Below are 13,604 nucleotides of genomic sequence, written 5' to 3'. Positions count from 1 at the left end.
ACAATAATTGTACATATTTATGGGGTTTGCAGGGCTTCACAGAGTCTTTAATCTGCAGATATACACTGTGGTTCTCAATTATACAAGTGAAGTATAGTCTTTCCCAAAATATTTTGACCACAGAACTATTTTTTGCAAGGGCTCCAAGGGTTCCAGGAAATACACTTAAAGAAATATTTGTCCACTGGGAAAAGTCCAAGCTCTGCAAAGCCCTCTGTGATCTGGCTCCTGGGAATCTGCTAGAAGCCTTTGTAGTTCATTGAGCACATAGCTTCATATCTTTGTGTGTTCTGGTCTCTCAGCTTGGAATAACCTCCTCAACTCATATCAAGTCACGTTTGCCAAAAACCTGATGTCTTTCCTACCTTGTTAAAGTGTCCCCCAGGTGTACCTGACCTTTGGAAACATCTAGAGGTCAAACCTCTGGATACTGATACATCTGCATTATTTGCCAGGCTTCTCAGATTATCTGTGCAAAACTATCCATCTATAACGCTTGTAGAGAAAACAAAAGAACGCCAAGATGTGTAGTAAACACTATGATCTAAGACGCTCCACGAGGCATTTCTGAACCATTTTTACTCAAAATGGCAGGGTCTGAGACTGCCTTGAGTGTGAAGGCCATCATGTTCATGGGCGTGATAACCATACTCGTCTCTAAAACAGAGAAAGACAATATTTCCCATAGGGCCACATTATGGAAGAAGTGGATGTGAGTACACTGGAAAACATGGCAACACTAAGCAAGGACCGTGTGATACTGAGGCCCAGCTTCATCTCCCCAGGGAGGGTGGAAGGGGACCTGGAGCTCTATGACCGCAACTGATCTTAAAATAGTGGATATTGCCCCATGGGGGATGCACCTGTCCTGCAGGGGTCTGGGCTCCATCTGTTGGGATGTTCTCAAACTGGGAAGGAGTCCCTTTGAATGCGGGCACAGTCCATCATAAAGCTACCACCCACACACTCAGAACTTCTGGTCAGCCTTGGATCGGTCACACCAAAGAAGAAAAATAAGTCTGCTTAATTGTATTGCACTTGCAAAAAACTTGGAAGGAGGAAAAGGAGAGAGGAAAGAAAGAAAAGTGGGGATTAGATACTGAAACAGGGCAAAGGAAGAGAGAAGAAATATAAAAAAATCATCAAAAAAGTCCTCCAACATTGCACACACACACACACACACACACACACACTCACTCACATACCTCCCATATATTCAAAATGCTGAGAAAAACCCCAAAACCTCATAAGTCCAACCTTAGCAGTAGATGGGAATAGGGCAGAGCTTTCAGCTGGGAGTAGGCAAGACAATGCAACTCCAGGCTGCATGGAGAGAAGCCTGGCACCTGGGACAAAGGATATGGTCCAGCTCTTCTCTGAACTGGCCATCCATCCCTGAACGACTGTGTTCAGTCCTGGGAATGACTTTTCAAAAGTAAAGTGAAGAATGAGTAGCATGCTCAGAGGAGAGGGAGTATGATGCTGAGAATGCATGATGTAAGGTAAGTTGAAGCCACTGATAACATTGTTCCTTGGTAAAAGAAGACTCTTCTGGAGTGGAGAGGAGGAATAAAATGTCTAGACTCAAATACTTGAAGAGTGTCAGAGGAGTTAAAATAAGATAAATGCCCAGATAAGTAGTGAGCACCTTGTGACTAGGGGCATGCAAGCAGAGCCCAGGTGACCACTTAACAGCTGCTGCTGGGGACTGGAGCATCAGACATGATGGTAAGTTGGACTAAATGCCTTTGGAGGTCCTTTCAGCCCTGAAACTATGATCCTGTAATTCCAACCTTCCCATGGATTTGAAGCTCCAAGACTCCTATCCATCACTCAAGGAGATTTTGTCCTGTGAATCCACAGACTTTAGTCCACACTGAGCCAGTAGGCTGGTGAGAGCTTCCACCTTCTCTACTATCAAACTGCCTGCACACAAATGGAAGGATTCCAGTGACACCTCTCAAAGCAACCATTGGATTAAGAAGCAAGACCACACCTGGGTGTTAGGACAGAATCCGCTCTTTCCTGCATGACTGAAAAATGACTCAGTTCTGTGATCCTCTGTTTCTATTTCTGTACAATGGACATAACGTGATGCTGTAGAAGTAGATTCTCAGCCAGTCATGGTGTCACGCCTACAGTTTCCATCCCAACCCGTCTGGAAATCTGTGGAGATCTTTGATTGTCACAGTGACTGGGGGTGCTACTAGTCCAGGCACTGCAACCTGCTTGCTGCTCCATAACCCAGTTGCCAAGAGTGACACCCTCCACCGCCAATTAAGAATCCCTGCCCTGTGCAGTCCTTATGAGGACCAGTCACAGAAGGAGGAATTTGAGGACCTGGAAGGTTGACACTGTCCCTTCTCATCCAGGCAGTGTCAGGGGCTGGGCAGGCCTCCACAGTGCCGTGATTTCCCAGAATAGCTGCTTAAACTTTTCTCAGAGAAACAATGCCCCAAAAGAAGAGAACTGAGGAGGCTGGGAGGCTCAGGGTCAGGACTTACCCAACATGCACAGGGGCTTCCTGGCAAACTTCAGTCGGCCCCGCCAGCCTTTGTATCGGCAGCAACACCCAGCAGCCCAGATCCTCAAAGCAAACTCAGCTCCAAAGATGAAAATAGCAAATGTCTCCTGCATGGAAGAGCATATGGAGAGGCACTGATTAACCAGGACCCGCTTGTCGGGAGCTGGTGATTTCTATTCGGAAGTTCTGAAGAACTCCATTTCTGTGTTGTTGCTGGTTGTCTGGTTGGCATGGATGGCTGGGGATGGGGGCAGGGAAGGTGAATGGGGAGAACAGGTCCATCACCGCCATTCAGTTTGGAGGCCTCCCGTCTTCATTGTGATGTACTAACTGTCCTTAATGCTGCTAAACCTGGCACAGTGATTGCTTGTTCTTTTTTCTATGTTTTTCTTCCAATAGATTATTTTAAAAGTCCCTTTAATGAATGAAAAGCCCCCAAGAAGTGCAGTCGGGTTGAAAAGAGAGATATCAGCGAACACAATCTATTAATTCCACCCAGTGCCTGTACCCTGGTGTTGCTAATTGTGGCTAATGGTTATTAAGCCTGGCCCCTGGGCCAGACAGCCCCCAAAGTGTTTGATAATATTATTCTCATCTTACATTTTGAGAAACCAGGGCACGGAGTGGTTAAACAAGTTTTTCAAGGCTATGAAGTGGAGAAGAAGGGATCTCAGGCTCAAGTAACTAGGCAGCAGCGCCCAGGAGCTTAAGCACTCTCCAGGACACAGGGTCTCCTTTTCCTTCTGCAACTCCCTTGATAATCAGACACCAACACCTCTGCTTCTCTCTCTTTTGTGACCTCCCTGGGCCCCCTAAGGCATTGCTGCTTGACAACAATCCTTGGAGCCTAGTTCCTGGAGTTGGGTGCTTTCCAAGGAATTCCACACTGAGGTCTCAGCTCTGGGTCATGCCGTTGCAAACCCCTGCTCTCAGAAGGAAGTGCTGACTCTGGTGCCTTGACGGCTTGCCCAGTGTGAGAAGAAGTCTCCACTATTTTAAAAGCTCTAACTAGGCGCCACACGACTGCCCTGTGTGCAGGATGGAGCCTCACCCCACGCAGTCGGCATTGCCCTGAAGAGGCAGGGCTGACTCCTAGTCATGCAAGGGTGTGGTCATTCAAGGGGCCAGTTGACCAGTGCTGTCCTGTGGCTACAGAAGCAGCAAACCCTTGCTAGAGCCTCCTTTCAACAAGGCACTGAGGCTGGGCCCAGCCTATGTCTGCATTTGCTGCTCACCTGACCTTATATATTTTGGGCAAGGACTTGAGCAAACAGAGTCAGGGGTACATTAGCTGACTTGCCCAAGAATTCTAACCCTATTCTGTTTCCATCACACCACTTGATGGAGGACAGAGAGGGAAAACAAATGGAGGCCCCAGGAGGGAAGATTTAGAGGTTTTAGGTATAAATGGAATTCTGCACCTGGCCTTGAAGAGAATGAGAGATTCTTGGACTTTAGATTGTGGGATACCAGGAAGAAAAAGCAGAGACAGGTTTTAGAATGAAACATGCCTTTGTGTTAACTTTTAGAGGATTGGGAAGCTGTATTTTATAATTGAATAACATGCACTGGTTTTTGCTTTGACTTTATTTCCCATTCTCACTAATGTGGAATAGCAAGTCTTTACCAGGAATGCCATTCTTCACTCCACATGTGCCCATGGCGGAGTGCCCAAAGGGAGACTTTGCTTTTCCTTGGGCCTGGACTTGACTGGAAGCTGCAACCAGTCAGGGAGGAGTGTACTCAAGGGCAACCTCCTTTTCATCACTGTGGAAGCCCAACCAGAAGCATTTACCCCAGAATGCAATCTTACCAGTAACAGAAGCCAGTCTCCTGAGACAGTCTCATACTCCTTGAATGTGGTCAAGACAGCCAGAATCAAGCACCCAAGGACAATCAGGAACCTAGAGGGGAAGAAAGAAAGACTAAGGAACCTTTGAGTCATGCTTGCTTTGAGGCTAAGATGGGGAAAGGTGTCTTCCAGGATGAAGCTGCAACTTCCGCTGGACATTGACATGTGCTTTATATGTTATCCCATTCAATCTTCATGACAAACCTGCGAGGCAGGCAGAAACAATCATTCCAGTTAGACAAAACAAGGTGAGAGAAGTTGACCAATGTACATACTTTTACTTAACCAGCCTGTTAGTAGAATCAGCTAGTTATAATTTAAACTAGATCATCTGGTTCCAAACTGGAGGACATTGCTGAAATTCCAAAAGTCAAGACAACTTTTCACAAGTCAATAAGAATATGAATTAATTTATAATGTGTTCTACACACATAAGACTGATTTAAAAATATATGAAAATGTTCTCTTAGAATGAAGAAAACACAAATTTATTCCAAAGATTGAAAAATTCAGCAAAGGCTTCTGTCACCAAGTATGAATATTGTTCATTTTTACAGTCAATTGATACAAAAGGAAAGAATCTCTTTCAATTCGGGATCTTTGGAATTGTTTTTGAAAGCTAGAAAGAAGAGGAACTGCTACACTGAAGGATTCAGAATGCTGGTTCTTTAAAATTCACGGAGAGGTCACCTGGTTCATGCCCAGGCTCAGGCAGGAGCGAACTGCAACTCTTTAAGATTGTTATCTTTATAAACTCTGTGAGAGGTGTGTGTGTGTGTGTGTGTGTGTGTGTGTGTGTGTGAGAGAGAGAGAGAGAGAGAGAGAGAAAGAGAGAGAGAGAGAGAGAGAGTACATGTTTCATTGTTTCACCAAGGAAAATGGTTCTCCCTCTTGGTGGAGAGTCTTTGGTTTAGTTGTCAGTACCAGGTTCCCTGGGTGTCCAATAGGGAATTTACAAGCTAGGGTTTATGGGTGAAGCCTGGTACTACATACTCTAAGCTCTCCTACTCCAGGTACTCTGGTTTTCTGTTCTACTTAGGTTCTACCCATGCTTTTGTGACTTTTGTTCATTCATTCATTCAATATTTAAATGGCAGACACTAAGCATACAGAGCTGGAATTCAATGATGAATAAGCTGGATCTGTCCTCATGAGCTCACAGTCCAGATACACAGAAAGTTGTCTCATGGTGTGACAATAAGGACCATGATGTAAGGAGGATGGAAATGTCTCCTTCTGACCTTGGCTGGGACCAAGTTCTGCCTCTGACCCTTTGTGATCCTGATCATATTTTCTGATAAATAAACCTGCTGATCTTCAGACCTGAATCTTTGTGTCTCCAATCATGCCCAGGAACCCAAACAAGATCCCCAACTCCTTGTGTTTGGCCATTTTATGTGAAATTCGACTTTGACCCATGTTTGATATCTGCCTCTCCTAAGCCCCAAGTCTTCACAGTTGATGATGATGATGGTGATGGTGGTGGTGGTGGTGATGATGGTGGTAGTGATGGTGATGGTCGTGATGACAGTGGTGGTGATGTTGCTGATGGTGGTGCTGATGATGGTAACAACATCAGTAACTGTTACTACAACCTGCAAAGTTAGATATGACCATTCTCGTTTTAGAGATGAAGAAATTCATCACAAAGAATCACTACCATCAGGGTAACTATGTTGTCAGTAAAATGACCACCACAAAGCTTGGAGTCCAAAGACATGGGCTTAAAAGGAAGCTCTGGTGCCTTTTATGTGATTTTGAGCAGCTCATTGACTTGGTAGATCCCAGTCATTGGGGAATGAGAATAATGAATCTGCCTAGAGCTCACCATACCATGATTCTGAGGACTTCAGGAAATAATTGATGTGGGATATTGTTAAGTCAATTGTTGAGGATCATGGTGCTCTCATAGAAACATGCTCATCATTGGCCAGTCAGAAGGCAGGGAACTTAATCACTCTCAGAAGATTCTGCAAGTCCACATTATGATTCACTCGACCTTATTTTATTCATTCATAGGCTCTGTAGAGAAGACCTTGCTTACAATTATTTTCTTTCTCTTATGACCTGTGTGTTCTTAGACAAAATACAAAACATTTCTGAATCATGGTTTCCTTCTGTGTAAAATGAATCCAATTAAACGTCCATATCCTCCATTATTCAATGATGTAATCCATGTCAGATGCCTGGAAAAGTTAGCCTTCAGTAAGACTTAACCATCATTTATTGCAATTTAATACCAATTTATTTGGTGCCTCTTTTGTCTCAGACATAGTACTGGTTTTAAGGATACAAACATGAATAAAACCTATTCCTCATTATGCAAGCACTCCTTAATTCAATGTGGAAAACAAGACACATAATTACTGCAGAATGTGGTTGAGGTTATGACCCAAGTGTTCACATGCTTTGGGAGCATCCTGGAGGGGCTGTAACCAAGAGGTCGGAAGGAAATTCAAAGCTATGCTGCAATTGACCATATGTCCAAGTTTATCCAGGACATTCCCCATTTTATGTGTTGACCTGGAGTCTGCACCCCTAGGCCTCATGAACAACATGTATGTGTGCAGGAGGTACAAAAGTTCATGGACAAAGAACCAGGTTTGATTTTTCTTAACAAGGGATGTGAGTCTTTTGTGATCTAGCCTTGCCCTCCTCACAGCCTTGTCATCTCCCACTGCTTCCCCACACCCAGACTGGTCATAGGAATGACAGAACTTCCTCAAATTATCTGAGCCCATGTGCCTTCTGTCTTGGTGGTCCTCTTCCCTGCCCACTTTTGCCATATCCCCATCATTAACCTGCTAATGTCTTGGCAGCGCCAGTCATGCCTTGCCTCTAGAGCTTTCCCTGACCCCAGCAGCTCTCTACAGGCTCCCTTGTGTGATCTCATCCCTGGGATCCCAGAGCACCCTGATTCATTTCTACTCCAGCATGGACCACAAGCCACTATCATCATGTAACTAACTGAGTACATCATGTGCTAAATAAAACATACTGTCTCAACACCTGAAAACAGACTCCTTTAAGGGAAGGAACTGCCTTTGCCTAGGGAAATACTTTATTGATTCAATTGAGGTAAAAGTTGCAACCCTAAAAACATGAGACTGCTAAACCACTTAGCAATAAAAATTAACCAAAAACAGCTGGGCACGGTGGCGCATGCCTGTAATCCCAGCACTATGGGAGGCTGAAGCAGATGGATTGCCTGAGGTCGGGAGTTCGAGACCAGCCTAACCACCATGGAGAAACCCCATCTCTATTAAAAATATAAAATTAGCCAGGTGTGGTGGTGCATGCCCGTATCCCAGCTACTCGGGTGGCTGAGGCAGGAGAATCGCTTGAACCTGGGAGGCAGAGGTTGTGGTGAGCCGAGATCGTGCCGCTGCACTCCAGCCTGGGCAACGAGAGCAAAAACTCCATCTTGAAAAAAAAATTATCCAAAAATTAGAGATGGGGATTGGTGTTGAGGGCCAAAAATGACAAAAAAAAAAAAAAAAAAAAGAGAGAGAGAGAGAAGAGGATACGGTCTAGTCACATGCTGAAGGATTTTTAAGAACAAGATTGTTTAAAATTTTAAGTTCTTGGTCCAACAATGCAAGTCATCAACCACAGCCCCGTAAATGAGTTTGTTTTTAGTTGGCATCAATCCTGGTGCTGGAACCCATGGCTGGATCAGTGCATGGGGAAAGGAGACAGGTTGGTGTCCCACAGCTGAATTAATTTGGCAGGAAAAGGAGTCCTTAGCTGGACTCTGAGATTTTACACAGCTCCCTGTACTTCGGAAACATCTATCTGTCTGTCTGTCTATCTATCTATCTATCTATCTCTCTATCTATCTATCCATCTATCGTGAAAGATTCAAGTTGTGTGTATGGTGGGCATGCCCTAAAGTAATCTCCAATGAGTCAGGCAGTGGCATAACTGTCTTTTCTGAGTGCAAGAAGAACCTGTGACTTGCTTCTAACAATAGAATATACCAAAAGAGATAGGGTGTCACTACTTTGTGTACTTTTTTTTTTAAATATGGCAAAGGCAACTGGATGGTCATGCCTGTGATTATGTTACATTATATGAGACTCTGGGGCTAGAGATTCTCCTGCTGCTCTTGACGTGAGCTGCTGTTCTGAAAGGCCAGTGAGAGCTATATGGCAAGGAACTGTGGGGTTCTTGGACTTGAGAGCATCCCCCGGCTGATGACCAGCATGAAAGTGGGACCTGTTCTGGAACTGCAAGGAACAACAATCATGGGATACTGGGGAGTCCTCTCACAAGCTCCAGAGAAGAACACACCTCAGTCAACTCCATGACTGCTACTTCATGAGAAGCTCAGCAGAAGACCCAGTGAAGCCATGCCCAGACTCTTCATGAACCTGAGATTAAAAAATTGTGTGTTGTTGTAAGCCACTAAGTTAGAGGCAATTTTTTATGTAGCAACAGAAAACGAATATCGTGTGGAATGGGAATCTGCACCGAGTGCATCTCACTTTTATACAGCAGGGTAACCCAAAGGAGGTCTGGGCTGCACGGGTACATTTGCTCTATTAGACTCTACTCCCGGAGGGCAGAGACTATGTCTTGTTCCTCTCTGTATCTTAGTGAATAGCTCAAACCTGACACTTATTAAGAACCAATATATGTTTAGAGAATGAATACAAATAATTTCAGCAATTAGTAATGGCCTTGGTTGTTGAAATTAAAGGCAAGGGACATAAGGTGAACTTGGAGAGACAGGCTGGGAGCATGATATGAAAGATTTTGTAGATCAAATGAATAGTTTGAGCTTTATTCTGCAGTAGACAATTTTTTTAAAGATACATGGTTGCACTCTGTCACCCAGGTGGGAAGGCAGTGGCGTGATCATAGCTCACTGTAATCTCTAACTCCTAGGCTCAAGTGATCCTCCCATCTCAGCCTCCCAAGTAGCTGGGACAGGTGTGCACCACCACTCATGGTTAATTTTGTTTTTATAGAGATGGGGTCTCCTTATGCTTCCCAGGCTGGTCTTGAAAGTCTAGACTCAACAGATCCTCCTTCTTTAGCTTCTTAAAGCATGGGCGTCAGAGACATGAGCTTCTATGCCCAGCCTAGAAGATCTATCTACCTATCTATCTACACACATACATATATACTTATCTCTCTCTCTCTCTATATATATATATATATGGAATATATGGATGGATATATATACAGATAGATATATGTAGAAAGATGGATATGTGTGTGTATATGTATGTGTATATATATACACATATATGTGTGTGTATATGAGCTGACCAGAGAGGAGGAGGGTGCACTGGAGAGATGACAAGGGACCCATGAGAGAGCATCCTGCGGTCTTGGCAGGAGTCGTGACTAGTGGGATATAAAGATCGAGCAAGAGGAGCACTCGAAGGTCTTGGGGTGGGAAGAAAGAGGACAATGTGCTGTTCGCAGACATCAAGAAGCTGTGCAGTGGGGCCAGCAGCACCGTGAAGATAAGAAGCTACTTGCGGTCCTGCTGCACTTGAGGTCCAAGTGGAAATCTCCATCCAGCTGATGGAAATCTAAACTTAAGGCTTAGGGGAAAGGTCGGGGCTGAATATCTAACTCTCTTTCAGCTCTTGTAGTCTGATTTTAGAGCAAGGAGAAGGGATAATTCCTCCTTCGCTAACCACCAAAATGCAGTTTCAGCCGAGTTCCCACCCGCAGGGAGCCTGCGGAGCCACGCTTTGGCCAGGAGGGGGCAGCAGAGGCCGGACGTAGCCTCTCGCTTCTCACGCCTCACCAGCAACTTCAGGAACCCTCTTTCTAAGACAGGAGAACAATCATTAATCTATACAGCTAAAAGCATCAAGGAAACCCTCCTTAACCTGAGAAGGGGAAGCACTCCAACTTAGTTTCTTGCATATTTCAATTTACCCTTAACATATGAACTTGATTTCAGACGGAGACCACATTATCAGTCCCACCGATGGACAACGATGTGGCGCTGAACGTGGGGCTGGAGATGCTCCTGGGGGTCTTGATGTGAGAGCTGCCCCCAGCTGCTTTCTTCCTGGTTTTCTGCTTCTCTTCCTGTTTTGGTTTCCTGTCTCTCCACTCTCAGCAATTATTCCTGTTCTTCCTTTTCTTCTGTCCTGTCACTTCAGTTTCCTTCTCTATAGTCTGGTGGTTTTTGCTGCTGCTGTTGTTGTTTTGTTTTGTTTTTTGTTTTTGAGACGGAATCTCGCTTTGTCACCCAGGCTGGAGTGCAGTGGCGCAATCTCCGCTCACTGCAACCTCTGCCTTCTGGGTTCAAGCGATTCTTCTGCCTCAGTCTACCAAAGAGCTGGGATTACAGGCATGCACCACCACACCCAGCTAATTTTTTTGTATTTTTAATAAAGCCAAGGTTTCACCATTTTGGTCAGGCTGGTCTCGAACTCCTGACCACGGGTGATCCACCCAACTGGGCCTTGGAAAGTGTTGGGATTATAGGCGTGAGCCACAGCACCTGGTCTTTCTCTATAGTCTTGACTGTTTCCTTTCCTCTGCTCTTCTCTTACTGCCCTGACATTCCTGAGTCATTTTCCTCTCCTTCTCCTGCATCCTTTCCTCCACTGCTCCTCTCCTCTCTTGTTCCTCCTTCCTCTGTGCCTTGCCCACCACTTCTCTCTCCCTTCTACACCCTGCAGGAGTGAGCAAGGGTTTGTGGCCAGGAGTCTTGGCGAGAGCCAATAGTAGTCTTCTGTCTGAAGCATCCAGGCTGTCTTTGCAAATGATGCCAGTCAAGGTCAACAGTCACAAATATGCCCTTAAATCAGTTTCCATCGCCTCCATGCTTCCACACTCAGTATTCTTTCCTCACCCTTGGCCATCTTCCATCCAAGCCCCGGTTGGGGAGGGCAAAAGGGAACTGACACAAGGAAGCCTGCTTTGTAGCTGCAGGTGGCTCTAAAGCATCAAATGCAGGGGCCTTGGGACAGGAACTAGTGCGTGCTGTCCAAGCCCACTGGATACCTAACCTCTGTCAGGCAGCAGGCAAGGAGGGCTTTTGCAGATGCAGATGTGAGGGATGACCACAGTGGTACCAGGAAATCTCTGCTGCCTCTTCTCACTCATATCTGGCATCCATTTATAGGCTCCAAAGCTGAGCCTGCTGGAAGTAAGAGGCAAGGTTTCCAGCCAAACATCCCCTCACAGGCTTCATTCACAGTGAGACAAACTCGGTGAAAACATTGATGCAGGAATTTTTTCATGCATTATTTTCTCTTTTACTCCTGAGAGCAACACTGTGAGGAAGGAGATTATCATTTTATTTGTATCCCCATTTTACAGATGGGGAACTGAGCCTCCAAGCTCAGGCAGGAGGGACACAAAGGGAGTGAAGAGTCAGATACTGTGCTGAGACCAATGGGGCCTTGGAAGAGAATCTGCAGAGAATGAGGTGTGGTCAGAGCCAGAGGGAGAGCAGGGAAAGCAGCCTGGCCTGCTGCTCTCAGTTCAGCTGGGATAAGTCAATGTCTTCCCTTTTCTTCCTCTGGAGTCTGAGATTTGGCAGAAAAAATATTAGTAACATTCCAGATAGCTCCCAGAAACTCCTGCTGGCTCCTGCAATAATTACAGCTGTTCATGGACAGCTTTCAGAGCATCTGCAGCCCTCAAAATGTCCTAGAAGGTAGCACTAGACTCCCTTTCTTAGAATCTTTGTCTGTCTGCCATTGAATAGCGATGTGTAGAAACATTTTCCCTAGCTAGATGAAGGCAGAATTGAATTGTCTAAAAGAGAGGCATTACTATATCATAGTTAGTTGCACCTGTCCTAACCCTTGGCAACCATTACTGATCTTTGATCTTAACCAGGAGACATAACCTTAAAAGGCAGTGACAGACCTCAGACTGCATGAGGATCCCACTGACCCTCAATTGAAAAGCCTCAGATGTAAAGCACCCACTGTGCACCAGGGGTTTCTTTATTTTCTATGAGTCAGCCCCAAAAACGATGTTTGGGTTATCTCCTAATGAGAACTGTTCCACCCACTAAGAACTGGGTTGATAAATCATTTTTATCTTGAAAACCCACTAGGATGGATTGGTTCAGGCTGCCATGAATGGGTGTTGAAAAGAATCCAGATTGCAGCCAAGTTAACTGGGGGGAAATGCCATTATTGATTCGTGATGTCTGTCACAGGGGCAGGAAAAGACCAACCATTTGCCATTCTCTTGGAACCCAGACATGAAAACATAAGACAGAGCTAAAATCGTTTTTCTAAATCTTCCTCTTCCTGATTTGACTCATGCCAAGCTCTTCCAAAAACTTGATTAGCTGGAAATTTCAGGAAACCTTAAGAAGGACCTATTACTCTTTCATCTAACAGAAAGGAAATTTCTACATCAGAGTTCTGAGTGATTTGCTTATGGCTACAAAATAGCTCCCTGCAGAGCTAGAAAGAGGATTCTGGTCTCCCAACTCTCAGCCTGCTGCATCCTCCACTGTGCCACTTTCTACTTTATCTCTGGTAAATCAAAGAGTGCATATTTATGGACATTTGTGCTATTCTTTTACCTGATTACGACCTGTCCCCTTCTGCCGAACCCCACCAACATCAGGGCAGAAGGCTGAATGACCAGGGTCATTCAGGGAATTAAAACAAAACCGATGTGTTCACCTTCTCTTTTGAGAGTTGACCACTGTTTTTCTTCATTTAACATTTATACTTTTTCTCTCTCCAAATATGTCTTGTGCTTATTTGCCTATGAAGTGTTAGGCACTATAAACCATGCTGTCAAATGTCAGAATTTTATACAACACATAAAAAAGTGCAAGGAATAATTTTGAAGTCATTTAAAACGATTCCATCTCTTAATACTATCTTAAAAGTTGCAAAACTCACAATTATTTAATAGAAGAGCACGGGAGGCAAATAAACACCCGTGTTGTGAGGCTGCATTTCAGGGTCAACAAATTGACACAGCTGAGCCAGGCAATGGCCCCTTATGGGGTCTTCAGTGCTACTTAGCCCTCTGAGCTGGAAAGAGGCAGCAAGAGCTGTTGGTGAGGACAAGAGAGCACAGGAGACGGTCCTGGAAGATTGTGCCCTTCACCATGTACTCATTTGTACATGCCTTCCAGTACCATTTTTCTAAGCGAGGATACTTATTATGCCAAATCCCTGTCTAAATACAGCTGTGGACTCCTCATATCCATTACAGGGTAAAGTTCCAACTCTTTAGAAAGGTAAACCAGCTTCTTCCAAATCAGATCAT

The 13,604-nt window shown here is 44.8% G+C and overlaps 1 protein-coding gene across 1 annotated transcript in view; it reads right to left on the bottom strand.

Annotated features, from left to right (window-relative positions):
- Positions 1–13,604, bottom strand: part of KCNQ3 (potassium channel, voltage gated KQT-like subfamily Q, member 3) — a 69,222-nt gene that overhangs the window by 54,813 nt on the left and 805 nt on the right. Inside the window, exons 2-5 of the mRNA XM_011938232.1 lie at positions 11,363–11,496; positions 10,031–10,166; positions 4,338–4,428; positions 2,505–2,631 (exon numbers count right to left, since the gene is read on the bottom strand). Coding sequence (XP_011793622.1) covers positions 2,505–2,631; positions 4,338–4,428; positions 10,031–10,166; positions 11,363–11,496 — 488 coding nt within the window. The remainder of the gene's footprint in view (positions 1–2,504; positions 2,632–4,337; positions 4,429–10,030; positions 10,167–11,362; positions 11,497–13,604) is intronic.

Source organism: Colobus angolensis, unplaced genomic scaffold, assembly GCF_000951035.1.
Source record: "Colobus angolensis palliatus isolate OR3802 unplaced genomic scaffold, Cang.pa_1.0 Scaffold17, whole genome shotgun sequence".
In the NCBI taxonomy this organism is placed as follows: Eukaryota; Metazoa; Chordata; class Mammalia; order Primates; family Cercopithecidae; genus Colobus; species Colobus angolensis.
This window is presented reverse-complemented; position numbering and strand designations above follow the sequence as displayed.